This window comes from Microtus pennsylvanicus, chromosome 3 (assembly GCF_037038515.1).
Source record: "Microtus pennsylvanicus isolate mMicPen1 chromosome 3, mMicPen1.hap1, whole genome shotgun sequence".
In the NCBI taxonomy this organism is placed as follows: domain Eukaryota; kingdom Metazoa; phylum Chordata; class Mammalia; order Rodentia; family Cricetidae; genus Microtus; species Microtus pennsylvanicus.
In genome coordinates this window covers 117,412,800-117,429,257 of record NC_134581.1, presented here as the reverse complement: position 1 = coordinate 117,429,257, position 16,458 = coordinate 117,412,800, and the positions used below count along the sequence as shown (strand labels likewise).

At 44.3% G+C, this 16,458-nt stretch overlaps 1 protein-coding gene across 1 annotated transcript in view; it reads right to left on the bottom strand.

The window, feature by feature from the left end:
* Window positions 1–7,039, bottom strand: part of Necab1 (N-terminal EF-hand calcium binding protein 1) — a 150,343-nt gene extending 143,304 nt beyond the window's left edge. The window contains exon 1 of the mRNA XM_075966928.1: window positions 6,569–7,039. Within this exon, the coding sequence (XP_075823043.1) occupies window positions 6,569–6,667 (99 nt within the window). The 5' untranslated portion in view covers window positions 6,668–7,039. The remainder of the gene's footprint in view (window positions 1–6,568) is intronic.
* Between the last annotated feature and the right edge of the window lie 9,419 nt (window positions 7,040–16,458).

Sequence of the window (16,458 nt, the reverse complement as noted above, 5' to 3'; positions counted from 1 at the left end):
TCACACGTTTCATTGTTAAAGCTCAACACACCTATATCTTAAATGTATACACATTAATGTCAGTTAATTGTTATCTCAATAAAATGGGACATAAAACCAGAAAAGTAACAAGTGGTTGGCAAATAGGAGCCCCACATATCTATACTGATTCTTACTTGGATATAGTGATAGTGTTATCTTATACCCTCTCTAAAGTGTTTTGATGCACTGCAATTGTTTGGCCATCTGGTATCCAATACTCAATGGTAAAGATTTCTAATTATTCCCTGAGAAACTAGTCTTTCCTCTACTCTTGGTGTCTGTGTTTAAGGGCTGGGTAGAGTGTGCAGGCCTGAATATATCTCTCTGCCAATGCCATTTGATAGGTGCGGAGCACCTTAGGGCTAAACAATAGTACATGCATGGGCAGTTAGGAGAAAGATACTCTTTAGTTGCTTTTGGATTTAAACCTGGAAAGATACAGGCAAGGTGCTGCCCTTGGACAGTGTGTCATCAAACACGCTGCGGCTTGAACTGTCTTCTCCTGAAAACAGGTGTTGAAGTTCTAGCTTCTTAGTGCCTGTGAATGTGACCTTATTTGGAATTGGGTCCTTCATGAGGCATGGGCCCTGATGGATGACCTTATAAAGAGACAGAGATTCAGAGACACAGACGTGGAAGAGGGCTCATGACAGCGAGGTCCTGGATTCTAGATGATGGGAGCCCACAGCTGCCATCAAAAGCTAACAGAGTGGCACAGAAGATCTGCACTCTGCAGCCTGGGGAGGAGCCACTTCCTGCCGCACCTTCTCTATACCCTACTGGGCCTCACAACCCTGAGGTCTTAGGAGTTCTTACGTGCGAGCCACCCCATCTGTGGGAGTTGCTATGGCCCCCTTTTGAAATGAATATAATTTATAACTTGAAATGAATCAACACTCCAGAAAGTTGTGTTGTGAGGTTCAGAAAAACCAGTGGCACTCTCTGTACCCCTGGCTAGACCCTAAGGAGATAAGCCCAGCTACATTGTAAGAGATCAACACACTAAACATTAAACATTAAAACCCGAAACAGGTGTTGTTTCCCTCTATTAGGAGCAATTAAATGAGCCCCATGTGATGTAGATACCTGCAGAAAACCAACTGGAAGACATAATTTACTTCATACACAGCTGCAGAAAATGACCATCTATGGTATTGCAAATGCAAAGTTTAATTATATGGAAAGAGCCCTTGAGGATCTTGTTTTTCCTGAGTAAGCTTAAATTATTGTTAAATGACTGGAGCTACCCTTAGTTTTAGATGGGCACTTCTTAGCGAGCAGTTTAAGAACACAAGCTCCTGTTTACCACTGCTGTGTGCACACTATTAAACTTGCCCTCATCCGATTGTAGGAAAAGCATCGTCCCTTCATTCTTCCCAGCTCACAGAAGTGAGGTATGGCTAAACCTAATCTTTACTAAGATGGTTTCTACTATAAAATGCCAACGTTACTTCTCACGAGTCTCTCTCATGAAACTTTCCCAGCAACAGATGGTCAGATGCCACTCTACCCTTCAGACAGAAACTGCTCCTCCATTTAGTAAACTTCATGACTAAAAGAAGATGACTTCATGGCAAGAAGTAAAACCGACCTAGGCATATTCTTTTTACTGCTTGGAGTAGTTGCTGGTGGAGACTTTAATGATCAACTCTTCCAGTGGACAGCGTCTTCCTGTCTTCCAAAATTGAAAAGCTACAGCCAAGCACATCCCGTCTCTTAACTATGATTGGCTCTAATGTTTGACTTTTGAATCTTATTGTGTCCACAAGAATGGGAAATGACGGGAATAGAATCAACCGCATGCCAAGGAGTTGGACTCGGGAATTCCATCATTTCATTGCATAAATAACAACCAGAGGTGGCACTTGGGTGAGATGAAATTAAGACAGTAGCTCATGGTATAAAATTCTTGTAATTAAGTATGGATAGAACCGCCTCTTCTGCAAATTTTGCCTCAGAGCTCACAAAGTAATGAGTAAAAAATGCTCTGCCGATGAGAACGGAGTTCAGTCAGCTACTCTGAGCAGCTGCCCGCACTAGAGGCATGGTAAATAAATTTAAATATGCTCAGGCTTGAATACGAGGGATAAATACAGGCTTAAATACAAGAGATACTGGACTTTGCTACTTAAGGATTATTGTACAGAGTCTTCTTTTTATTTAACCTCCAAAGATACTCTTTGGCACCTATACCTGGAATTCCTTATTTCTTACTTTAAGTTATTGGGGACAGACTTTAAACATAATGTTATCTTGCAAGCACAGAGAAGTCACCATTTACTGAACTAACAAGTGCCTCAGACCAGGATGCATGTTAAGATTCAAGATAAGATGGGCTCTCAGTCTCTGGGCAGGATCCAGGGAAACTGGGATGTTAAGCAGGAGACTAGCGCTCATACAGAGCATAGGCTGATGTATAGGGAAGAGCTAGGGGATGAGTAGCAATGCACGGGCCTGGGCACTCAGTTGTGTTCGGTACTACAGCACTGGTTGCCCTCAGGCTGCAGGGAAGTTGACCGTGGAAAACAGGTCTAAAATGTAATTATTACATCTTACTCCATTCTTCTCAGCTTTGTCAAGGTAAATCCTTTGTGGAAAAAAATATAGCTAAAGCCGGTATTGTCTAGTCTTTCACTTTCGGCATTTCCCAAATTGGACAATCTCCAAGTAATTCGGTGTGGTGTGCACAGGAGACAGGAAAAGACAGGAGATGTGTGACTATAGCAGGATTCAATCCTAGAATCGTGGTGTCAGAAAACCTTGACTGCTCTGACCGCCCCCCCCCCCCCGACACACACACACATTTCACCTCTCACACGAACAAGTACTTGCCAAGCATCAGATAAAACAGTGTTTAGAGGGGGAAGCTGGTGCTAATTTTTCACCAAGTTCTGACCTTCCAGGCCATGTCCCTTGCATGAATTTATACACCAAGATGGAGGGGAAACAATGGAGAGCCGTAACTCTTTTCTGACTTTCTAGCTTCAATCCCACTTCGCCAGTAAAATGAAGAAGGCCCTCTTACTTCTCAATTAAAAGCAAGGAAAGGCTAGAGTTGTGCTTCAGAGGTAGAACACCTGCCTAACACACACAAGGCCCAGCTCTGAACGAAAGAAGAATCAAGGGGAATCCATCTGTTTGAAGAGGACAACACCACTGGATGAGTGGAGATGCAGCTCATTTCTTTTGGAATTTCTCCCGTGTCAGGAGCAGCGCTGGAGGTTCTCCCGCTGCACAGAAGCAGAGTAGATTAACCAAAAGAGCACCTCACTGCTTCAGGGACTCACATCTTAAATAGGGCTTTATTCTCCATTATCTGGAATGAGGAAACGTGGGGACGTGCGGTACAGCAGTAGAAAAGAAAAGTAATTGTCAGCCTTCTGATTCTCCTGTGTTTCATATACTGGGGTCAGTTCTGGTCCTGTCCCACGACTGGCAGGCATGCACTGTGTCAATGTGCCCAGCCGTAGCCTGCCAGCCTGTCTGGGTGCTGGCACTTCTAATTTGCCCTCAGTAGGTATTCACAAGTAGTTACGATAAAGTGATCTGTAATTCTGCCACATTGGGGAAACAATGTGGATTATACTTATGTAGTTCCTGTATTAGTTTGTGAATTTAGCTATAACTGTTTATTAATTTAACATGAAACCTTGACATATCACAATACTTCAAATGTGTGTTGTATGTGTTCTCTTTACCCCTTTGTTTCTAGACCACACCCATAATGACAACAATCTTAAGTAGTGTCAGACTCATGGCTACTTCTGTGTATGAGATAAGAAAATTCAATGAAAGGCAATGACTTATGAAATCTGATTTTCATGTTCACGTCAACCATTTATCTCTTGGTTCTAACCAGCTGGCTGACTCTAATCATGTCATCAACAGGATTCTCAAATGACGTGAAAGTAACTTCTCGAAGAAGTCTAAAGACTGACCGTTCACTGACACTTGAGTGCAAATGCTAGGATTCGGTTCTCCCCAGATTTGCAAATTAGTCTGTGAGGCGGCTTCATGCCTTTGCTGCCCTAGCACAGGTAATGGCCACCACATTTTCCTTGTGCAGGCAGCAACCATTCCTAGCAATGCTACTAGAATATACTGAATCTAATCAAATCGAGTGATGTATTTATGTTTCACATTTTGTTTTTGCTAAAAGCAACACGATCCAGAGATGAATAATTCAGAGATCCCTAAATAACCAATCCTTTTTCATGTCACACCATTCACCAGAGTGTTAGATTTTTTCACAAAATAACTCAGAAATGTGTAAACAACATATTTTCTATCCAAGAAAAAAAAATTCAACTGCAGTGAAACTTTTTTTTTTTGAGACTACATTTCACTGAAAAACAAGCTTGTTCACACGTCTCCTGTGGAATCAGGTGGGGCTTTTTCTTTTTTTCTTCAATTCTAGAAACAGACTTAAGAAGCCAGGGGAGCTCTGTCCGAAGATGAAAGTTTCTTCAGGGCAGAGCCCTTGCACCATTTGTAGAACTGGGGAGCAGCCGTGCATATGTAATAAATGAGCTTTATTTATTCATTTATTTACTTACTTATTTTTAGAAAACTCAAGTTAACTTCAGCTGAGAATGGTCTGGTCTGTCTGCCTGCCTCTCCCCTTATGTAGTTTTGATATGTCCCTCACCAGAGCAGAGTATCACCAGGACTTGTTAGATGCATAGGATAAAAATCACAAGGTAGCACTCTGTATCCTTGGAGGGCAGAGCAGAAGTCAGGCCCAGACTGATGTGGGTCCCACTTGCCCTCAGAATGCATGCCTTACATAAGTAAGTGTCCTTCCCCCTCCTCCCGCTCTGGATGAGTAAGGCCCTGACTTCCTCCTGGTCTGGAGGTTAAGGAGGGGTGGAGTGGTGGGGGGCGGTGATTGGCTTCCCATGTCTTCTCTTTACACACTCTGTTTAGTCCCTCAAGGGCTATGTCCTGAATTGCAAAACATGAAGAAATAATACTATCTGTCTTCTCTTTACACACTCTGTTTAGTCCCTCAAGGGCTATGTCCTGAATTGCAAAACATGAAGAAATAATACTATCTAATGAAAGCATCGACTGAACCCGTGTAAAGACCGTTTTTCCCCCCTCCCAAGAAAAATAAACTATAACAATTTGGTGCTGCCAAAAGTGAAAATCAGAGATTTGTGTTTTTGAGGGAGGAAAATGTCTGGCCCCCATACCCCAAATCTTGCGTTAGAACTGCACGGTGATAAAGGGAGGTTTCCAGGAACTGGGACTGAACCTTCAATCAAGTGTCTTATACAAGATTTAATTATTGTTATGTATTGTTATGTATTTCTAGATTATTCAAGACAAAGTGAGGACTCCTTGCTTCCCTGACTCCCCCCCCCCCCCCCCCCATTATCGTCAAAATCTCTGCCTGGCCATTATGATACTAGTATTTGATTTCCCCATATTTTCATTTTTTTTTCAAAATCAAGTGCATTTGGCTTCTGGCCCACCTCCTACTTGCTTGGACTGTAATAAGAAATTATGGTTTGGAGAGGGGACGCGCAGGGACCAACAGGGCTCCTGGGCGGCGAGCTATGCCCGTTTTCCAGCATGCTCACCAGAAGCTGGATCTGCCCCCACTGAGCCTGACACTACTACCTGCTGGAACAGAGTGAATCTGACAAGTGAGCTGCCGTGGGGAGAGCCAGAGCCCAGAAGGCGTGTGACCCCCGGGGAACAGGAGAGCCAGGGAAGCTAACAAGGCGGGGGGGGGGGGGTGAGAAACACAGAGAACTGAACCAGCAAAGGACACATCGGAGCAGAATCCAGGAGCAAATAAGATCTAAAATTGCCATAGAGAGAGAAATCACAGCGCAAGGGTAGAAAAACAGCACAGAAAGAAAAGAATGGTCTTGTTAGAGACTCGGAAGACAGAAGTCAATTCCCCAGCAAGTGGGACCAAAGGGGAAACAGTCCAAAGCCAGAAGAGAGGGCATTGAGAACCATTACAATTTAGACTCTCAGGGGAAGAGAATGATGGGGAAGGGAGGGGGCATCAAAAGGAAAACAATCATCACATAAAAGAGACCTTGGCTACCGTTGTAAAACGAAAAACAAATATGTTCAATGAATTTGTTTTTGGAAGCAGCTGGGAGAGGCGGGGGGCGGGGGGGTGGTGAGTACAACACAATTTCTAAGGCTTCCATCAGCGCTCGCTAGCACAAACGGAGGTGCCTATTAGCAAACCGGAATGAGCCAGGAATCAAGTCCTATACCGACCAATGCAGATTCCTGTTCCCCCTCCATCCCTGGCAGAAGCCCAGGCTGCTGGGACATTGAACTTTTTGGTCTCCTGAAGGCTTGTAATCAAAGCCGCAAGCCTGGGACAGCTCTTTTTGCAAGTTGGGCGGCAGTCTTTTCTCTGACATTAGCCTAGGGTCCCCTGGGGGACAACGGACAGGAGATAGTTTGGGTGGAGGTCTGAGCGCACAACACCAGCAGCCAGTGGCTGCGCCCGACCCTCCCTCTCTCCCAGGGGTGATGTCCAAGGCGCCCACCTAACTGCTTCATCTATACTTACGTCGAGGAAGATGGACATGCCCTTGGACAGCTGCAGGGCAGAGCTGAGCTCTTCGGAGGAGTTGTTGGAGGACGGCGAGGTCTCCCGGGAATCCTCCATCCTCTGGAGCCCCGAAGTGGACTGGCAGAGACCAACGGGGCGGGATGCAGCGGCTCCGACCTGGCGCTGTCTCAGCTGCTGCCTCCCCGCGCTCGGACGCGAGTGGGTGTTCGCTCCGCGTGCCCCGCCTTCCGCTCAGCAGGGACTCCCCTCCCTCTCCCGCCCCTAGGCTTCAGCACACTGGCTCTCGCCGCCCCCTTCCCACGGGCTGACTGCGCCTCACTGGGGATCCGACTCATCCCTGCACTTAGCAACGATGCAGCTCCCCTTGCCTGGGAGCATTTCCTGGCTCTGGCACGCCCTTAGCCTCATGCCAAAGGGACCATGGCACCACAAGACACCTTACAGGACAGACCAGTCAAGGCTTTGTCCGCACAGGCAAGGGGCGAGGTCAGAAGCTGGGGCGGGGAGCACAAGTAGAAAGAAGGAATCTTAAGTGGTGAAAGCAGAATTCTGCTTGAACACCCCCCAATCCCCACCTGCCACCCCAGTTCCTAGATTCCTCATAGGAAGGAATTAATAGTTCAGTTTGGAATGAAAGCGCTGGGTTTGGCGATCTGCCCAAGACTGCTTAGTTGCTTTGTTATCTTGTGACCTAGTGAGTGGCTAAACCTTCAAACATTAGTTTTCCTAAGCGGTAAAATGATCCTCCTGGTGGTACTTAGCTCATAGTTCTGGTGCTTACACACGGTGGCACTATCAGATGTACGGTGAGGCAAGCCAGAAACATCCCAGACAAAATGTAGGAAGATTGCCCAGCTCCAGCCCTGCTCTGTCTCTAGTGCTTACAAAGAATGAGTTTGGTTGGTCTCAGCTCCAGCTACAGGTTGTATATGTCAGGATATGTCAACTTCAAAATGTCACCACAGGTGAACTGTCATTTTTCTTTCAGGTTTTCTTTATTCCTGGACCTCAAAGATTGTGTTTCCTTAGGCCCGGTGCAGAAAAGGTCTTACAGCGGCGCCTTTCCAAAGGTGTTTATTTGTTCAGGAGTTAGGAGCTTCTACAGAGGAAGCTTGGTGATCTTGGGCTACCATCCTCTAAGAAAGCCCATATTATACTGAAAGGGATGAGTAAAGACGTGTCTGACTGAGGTCCAATTGAGCAGGGCCCTGACATCAACCCAGTCTAATTATTAATATCAGAATGGTCAGGAAGAACTCCACCAGATGACTACAGCCCCCAGTTCCTTGAGACACCCCTAGCAGTCTCAGCTCAAACCCCAGATATCACAGATATCCAGAAGAATTCCAAGACAGTAAGTGCCATTCCTTACAGAACTTGGAAGCATGATAAACTATTTACTACAGGTTGCAAATAAGTTTTGGAATCAGTCTGGAGCAGGTAGCCCAAATAATAAAGTACCCCCCCTCCCACAAAATTAACAAATATATATAAAGGCCTATACTTCATGTTCAGATTCAAGTTCAGCTAGCATGTGGTTATAAATCTATATATAGTATATATAGTATATATATATATATATACACACACACACACATACACACCATATATATGTAAAGTGTGTGTGGGTGTATGGGTGTGGAGAGAAAAGGAGAGACAGAGAGAGAGAGAGACTGATTTAAAGCCTCTCATGCAATCCCGAAGAACCCGAAAGAGAGAGAGAGAGAGAGAGAGAGAGAGAGAGAGAGAGAGAGAGACAGACAGACAGATTTAAAGCCTCTTATGTAATTCCGATGAGCTCCAGATTAATAAGCACCTAAAGAAAGAAGAGCTGTAGAAACCAGGCAGATGCAGTGAACTCAGACCTGTGAAGTCCAGGGATTGAGTCCTGAACTTCATTAAGTCTAAGGCAAGAAGCATGAGACTTGATTAGGGGAGGTATTGATTGGAGCTGTGCTTTGCTGACTGTTAATATTGCATCTTTCTGTATTTATACCTTATGAACTGTGAATTTCCTTATCTGAACAACTGAAATAGAGTCTTTCCTTTGACAGTTGCATATCAAAAAGATATTGAAAATCATTAGAAAGTTTAGCCAACCCTTCAAAGAACTCCTGGTCTTTGAAATCTCACAGCAGCAAGCGAGGTGCTGGAGATGAATAATACTGAGTTTACAAAAAAATTGTCCTATTTGTGCTCCGTATTGACGGAGGAATATATTCTTTTGTCAGTAAGTACAGCCTAAGACTGGTCTCTCTCGTGTGGGTCTCTCTGCCCTCATATTCGGCCCTGTGAGTATAATATGCTTATGCTAATCCTATGGGAACAAGTATGGGTGATAAAGAATTTCTTTAGATTATAAATGAAAACAGGAAAGTAATCCAACACTATTGTTGGAAACTAGAACGATCTGTACCACTTGAGTAAAAGCATCCCTGCCCCTTTACTATCAAGACATGCATTTTATGTACCAGTGGCTCTCCTTATTTTGTCTAAGGGGTTATCAAAAGGGAACACAGGCAGGCTGGAGTGATGACTGAGTGGCCAAGAGCCCTGACTGCTCTTGAGAGGACCTGGGTTAAGTTCCCAGCATCCACAAGCTGACTCATAACTGCACATAACTCCAGTCCCTACATGATGCACATGCATGCGTTCAGACAGAACACTCATACACATAAAATAACAATAAATAAAAAGTATAGGGAATGTAGGGCTGATGATGTGGTTCTTCCAGTAAAGGGACCGCATGAAATCCTGGCTGAGTTTAATCAGAAAACCCATGTAAAGGTGGAGGAAAGAATGGATTCCACAACTGGCCTCTGACATCTACAGGGTGTTCACAGCACACATGCCTGAACATAAACCACACACGCACACACACACGCACACGTGGACACACACACACACACACGCACACACACTCTTGTACACACATAATTTTAAAAGATGACATGTAAATTATTAAACAAGCTGCAGGTCTGTGTTTCTTTTAATGATTTCCACATGAATTATATTATGCTATCGATGACTTATTTTCATGACAGTGTAATGTTCAAGGAAGGCTCCACTAGAAACATGACAATTAGGTACTCATTCAAAGCCAGTAAACCAAACACATTTTTAGCTTTCTTTTTATCTAGACAGCGAGCATTTTGAAAACTGTTTCCCACATTGTATTCCTGCAACACAGGCTCTGTGCCACTGTGCGTAGCGTCAGGTTGCAGACAGCTGAAGGGAGGGAGGAGATGTATTTTCCTTCCAACTTATCTGTAGTGAAGGCCAGGAAGAGAGAAAGCAAAGGGGAAAGTAATGTAATTTTAGATGCTAGCGCTCAGACTTGCTGCAAAACTGACATGAAGGTATTTGGAGCATTTCAGCAGCTGATGGCCACGTGGGAGAGTATTGAATTCCAATCCATCTCTGCCCTATGGAGGAACTATTATCTAAACCATTTTAGAATGCCAGGGATCTGTTTTATTTATACGTTAAATGCGATCCTTCAGAGCAATGACTCAAGATCCTTCCAGTCTGGTTAATGGACATTCTGTTGCTTTGGCAACCTCAGATCCAAACCCACTTTTTAATCTGGAGACCTGAGCCCAGGGTGTGGGTTCCGAAAACAGGCAGGGCTCATATCTTCTGCTTAATGGAAGATGATTCCACTGATAGAATCTAGAGAAGGGATTGAAATGTAGGCTTGGCTTTATCCTTATATAATATAGGAGGAGACATTTGTTGATTGCAATGGGTACATAGATGTGAGTGTGGAGGGATCATAATGGTGGAACAACCCTATAGACAATCAATTTAAAGAAGGAATTTCATGGATGAGATTTTCCCCCTGATTTATTTCCTGGAAATTGAGTTACCGGTAGTTAGAAAACCCACAGGTCTTACTGCGCTGATTTAGTATCCACCAACATAAAATTAAACATCTTCTGTACAAAAAAGGAAGTAGTCATGAGAGTGAAGAGGCAGCCTTCAGAATAAGTAAAAAACTTTCATAGCTGTACAACAAACAGGGGATTAATCTTCATTGTAACTACTGAAAAATTAAATACCAGAATAAACCATGCAGCCAGTGAACATACTGATGAGCTGAAGAGATGGATATCAAGAAGAGAGATGCAAAAGAGATGTGGGATTCCTCTCTGTATCCTGTGAATATGTTTTATTACCATTGATTAGTAAAGAAGCTGCTTCAGGCCTATGGCAGCACATAATAGAGCAAGGTGGGAATTCCAAGCAGAAATAGAGGAGAAAAGAAGGCAGAGTCAGGGAGATGCCATGTAGCTGCCAAAGGAGACAGACACCCCAGAACCTTATTGGTAAAGCACTAGCCTCATGGCAATACATAGAAAATAGAAATAGGTTAATGTAAGATGTAAGGGTTAGTTCATAAGAAGTCTAAGCTATTGGCCAAGCAGCATTGTAATTTATACAATTTCTGTGTGACTATTTCAAATCTGGGTGGCCAGGAAATGAACAAACAGCCTCTGTCTATACAAATGGCAAAGGAATGTTCTTTAAAAGTGTTCAACTGCCTTAACAGAGAAATAAATTAAAACTACTGTAAGATCCTACCTCACCCCAATAGAGTATGGCAAAGACAAGAGATAAGGGGTGCTTGTGGGGGTGTGGGGAATGAACCTATTCACTGCTGGAGAGAATACAAACTCATGCATCCAATGTTGAAACAGCTATGGTGGTTTCCAAAAGGCTAAACAAGAGAATTGCAATGTGAATCCAGTCTTTAGTACGTATCTGAAAAAAAATCTGAGCCAACATGCCAGGGATGTTGCACAGTCAAGCTTATTGATGCACTATTCAAATAACTAAGAAACAGGATTTTTATCAATCAATAATAGGATAAAGAAAATGTGGTGCATATAAATACGCAATGGAATTTAATTCAGCTGTGAAGAAAAATTGAATCTTGATACTTGCAGCAAGATGCATGTAACTCGAGATCATATGTGGAGCAAAATAAAGCAGACTCTGAAAGGCTAATGCTACATCCTTTCTCTCTACAAGTCTGGATTCATGTGTGTGGTGTGTGAGTGTGTGTGGTATGCATGATGTTTTTATGTGTGAATGTGTGTGGTGTGTGAGTGTGTGTATGTGGTGTGTGAATTCATGTGTGTGTGTATGATGTGTGATTGGTGTGATGTGTGAGCGTGTGTATGGGTGTTGTGTGTGTGGTATGTGTGAGTGTATGTGGTGTGTGTGTGCACACACATGAATGTGAATATTGTCAAGAATATGAGAGGGAAGGCAGAGTTCTATTAAGGGAGATGGGAAGAGGAAAACAGAGAGTAATGGACTATTTGCGGCATGGATGGAGAAAAGAGGACCACATACAGGGGAGGAGCACCCCGTACAGGGGAGGAGCACCCCGTACAGAGGAGGAGCACCATGTACAGGGAAGGAGGATCACCATGTACAGGGAAGGAGGATCATGTACAGGGGGAGGACCAAGTACAGGAGAGGAGCACCATGTACAGGGGAGACGAGGACCACGTACAGGGGAGGAGCACCACGTATGGGGGAGGATCATGTACGGGAGAGGAGCATCACATACAGGGGAGGAACACCATGTACAGGGGAGGAGGGCCAGATACAGGGGGGAGGACCATGTACAGGAGAGGAACACCATGTACAGAGAAGAAGGAACTCCAACAGAAAGGCAGAGCGGCTGGAGGACTGGAAGGAAGAGGAGTACAAATTATAACAAAGGATAATGATGCATATGCAAGAAAATGCATGGCGAAACCCAGTGCTTTATGTTCTAACTTAAAAAATAATTCAAAGAAGTTGTTCATGTAAGTTATAAGGAGAGAATAGGAAAGATGAAGTCAGCAGCCTGGTCTCTAAGCAATCCTTCCTACAGCCTTCCTGACAAAACTAAGCTCTTTTCTAAACTTTCTTTTCATTTGACTTTTGTTTCTTAGTTTTTTAAAAAAATAACGATAGCTTGAATTTTGCAGGAAAATGGATGGAGCTAGAAAACATTATTTTGAGTGAGGTAACCCAGTCACAGAAAGACAATTATCACATGTACTCACTCAGAGGTGGTTTTTAAACATAAAGCAAAGAAAGCCAGCCTACAAACCATAATCCCAGAGAACTTAAACAACAATGAGGACACTAAGAAAGGCATACATAGATATAATCTACATGGGAAGAAGAAAGTATAAAAAGACAAGATCTCCTGAGTAAATTGGGATCAGGGGAACCTTGGGAGAGAGTTGAAGGGGAGAGAAAAGGCAGGGAGGAGAGCAGAGAAAAATGTAGAGCTCAATAAATATCAATAAAAAATGTAAAAAACGAGAATTCAGTTGCATGTACGTATATGTAGGGTACACACGAGCACAGTGCCTGTGGAGACCATGGAAGGTGCTGACTCCCTGGCTCTGGAGTTACAGGTAATTGGGAGTCTCCTGATATGGATGTTGGAAATCATATTTTACTCCTCTGCAAAAAGCAGTTCATGCTCTTAAACTCCGAGGCCTCTCTCCAACCCCTCAGGTATTCTTTTTGCAACCTTTTTACCGGAGCACATTAATTCTGCAAAATGAAAGATTTCTGGGCTACAGAGATGACTCAGTAGGGGGCCTGTTACACAAGCAGGAGGACCGTGCTCAGGTCCCCAGAATTCACGTAATGAAGCTGCGCACAGCAGCATGTCTGTGATCCCAGCTTCAAGGGGGAACAGAGATAGGCGATCCCTGGAGTTCCCTGGCTGCTAACCAGCTTAGCCAAATGCATGAACTCCAGGTTCAGTGAGGGAACCTGCCTCAAACAAAACCAAGGCAGAGAGTGAATAAGGAAGACATGTAAAATTAACCTCTGGTCTTTACACATATAGACATATTTACACCCCTACGTGAACATGTACATGTACACAAAATGGATGGATGTAATTAGAAGTTTCATTGTGATATTTTCGTACATGCTTTGGGGATATTTAATTGGTCATTTAGTATTTTTTCTTTTAAACTCTAAATAATAAACTCTGTTTCAATTTTTCCTGCTAAAGTGAGCCACAGCTTACACTACAAATTGGAAAAAAAAAATGCTTTGGGAAACGAGTTCTCTCTGAATACACATTGATGCTCATTTCCTTCCAGGCAGCTGACAGCTATGGATGAAGAATGGCGGAAAAACGATCCTTATCGAAGCCCACAAGTTAGGGAGACACCTTTGAGTAGACAGTTGCAATGCACTATATAGGAATACTGCCGAAGGGCTGTGGGAAGGGCAGAGAGAGGACCAGAGAAGGCACTTCCTCCCACGGGGGTCTGTGCAGACATCCACCTGGATGCAAACAGCAGGAGCAGGACTAGGGAGCTGCAAGTGCCTGGGGCTTTTAAACCATTAACCACTGATGGCTACTATGTTATAAGCCATTTCGTGCTGGGGATACAATTTTTCTTTTTCTGCCACTTTGTGCATAAATTAAGCTCACATTTTATTGATTTATTTGGTTTGGGCTTCTACCTTAGTAAAATCATGGGACCCTAAGCATTGATTCTATGTTGCAAGTTAGAACACTCTTGTCTTCATTCAGCTCATCTATGGGTATTGCAGTTTGAGCCTGAAATGCCGCCCCCCCCCCCCCCCCCCCCCCCCCCCCCCCGTCAAATCTTGTTGCTCTGAATGGTCAGTCCCCAGCTGGCGGGGCTATTCTGATGGTCTTGGAACCTTTAGGAGGGAGTAGGTCACCAGAAGCAGACTTTGACTGTTAAACTGTCCCTGATTCTAGCCTGCTCCCCTGGTTTTCACCACCATGTGGGCATCTGCTGCCATCCACTTGGTCCAGCATGAACTGAGTTGCTCTGCCATGCCACAGAACTGCCACATGGTGAGACTTCTGAAATCAAAACAAACCTTTCCCTACCTTATGCTGGGAGGTGTTTTGTTACAGGGGTGAGGAGGCAGCGATAGAATGGGCAAGCTTCCCTGTTTGTAAAAATGGTAATGAGGTATTATGTGTACAAGGTTCAGACAAAAGGAATGTGCTCCACAAAGACCATCATTGCCAGCCCCAACGACCTTGAAAGGACCATTAATCTTCACACGAAATTAGCAGTGCAGTGTTTGCACACTGGGGTCAGGAAGCAGTGGTGGTCACCACTAGTGGACAGCGCTGTTTGTTGTTCTGGGCACTACTGGTTGCTCCCTCGTTCTTGAACTCTGAGCCAGCCTGTGTTTCTAAATTACAATGCCGTTTTTCTCAGCCTTCTTCACAGAATTCTCTAGTTATTCTCGCCTTCTAAATGCCGTTCTCTGAATGATGACCCTGGTTCACCTCTCATTATCACTCTTTCCCATATGCTAATATTATCCATATGTGGCATTATTTAATGCCACAATTTCTATGGGTCTGCAGGCTGATGACTATAGATTTTTATTTTCATCTGGCTGCTTCACATCTTCTTGTGAATATTTTTTAGATATTTTGAGTTGAGAACATTTGGAAATAGCATCATTTTCCTGTTGAAGGAGATTTATTTGTGTTGCCACTCAAAGATTGACAATGGCGTCGGGCCTTGGTGCCTAGGGCAGAGTCCACACTAAGCTAGCTGGAATGAACCGTAGAGTTGTCTGATATACTCAGAGGAAGCTAGGAGTGCACACAGGAGGAGTGAGGAGGGCCCCAAATATTGGGTAGAAAGGAGAAGGTGGATTCCAAAGAAAATGCTTGGAACTGATTATGGGTAAAAATGGGGCAGAGGAAGGGTAGAGGAAAAAGTCTAAGATGAGTCCTGGCTTTTTCCTTTGGACAAATTGGGAAGAATGACAATATTTGGGTAGGTTGGGATTAGAACAGGAGGAATCAGGCAGGGGTGATGGTAGAGGGACAAACTACTGGGAGAGAAGACTGGAACTGGGGAGCATTTGGGGATCAATGGAGAAACCTAGTGCAGGAAAACTCCCTAGAATCTTTGAGAGTGTCCCTAGCAAAGACTTCTAGTAATCAGGAATACGGAGCCTAAACTGGCCATCTTCTATAACCAGGCAAGACTTCCAGCAGTGGGGCTGGGACACCAATCCAGCCACAAAACCTTTAACCTGCAACCTGTCTTGCCTCCAAGATGTGCTGGGGTAAAGGAAGTGCAGAACTTGTGGGAGTGACCAAGCAATGATTGGTTCAACTTGAGGTCCAACATCCTGAGAGAGAGCACACTTGACACTTTCTGATTGTCAAGGAACCAGAGGCTGGACAGCCCAGAGACCCAAAATAGAACCAAACAAAACTTGGAAATAATTATATTTTGCTATACTCATAGATCTGTGCCTAGCCCAAATATCATCAGAGAAGTGTCACCAGAAACCAGCAACTGATACGGAGACCCACAGCCGAACATCAAGTGGAGTCAGGGCAACCCCATGGAAGAACAGGCACATCTGTAGGCATGCCCAACAAGCTGAGGCACATCTGTAGACATGCCTGACAAGCTGAAGCACATAAATAGGCATGCCCAACAAGCTGAGGCACATCTGTAGACATGCCCGACAAGCTGAGGCAGATCTGTAAACATGCCCAACAAGCTGAGGCACATCTGTAGACATGCCCGACAAGCTGAGGCACATCTATAGACATGCCCGACAAGCTGAAGCAGATCTGTAAACATGCCCAACAAGCTGAGGCACATCTGTAGACATGCCTGACAAGCTGAGGCACATCTGTAGGCAAGTCAAACAAGTTAGGGCACATCTGTAGACATGCCCAACAAGCTGAGGCACATCTGTAGACATGCCTGACAAGCTGAGGCACATCTGTAGGCATGTCCAACAAGCTGAGGCACATCTGTGGACAAGCTCAACAGCTGAGGAACATCTGTAGGTATGTACACAAGGTGAGGCACATCTATAGACATGCC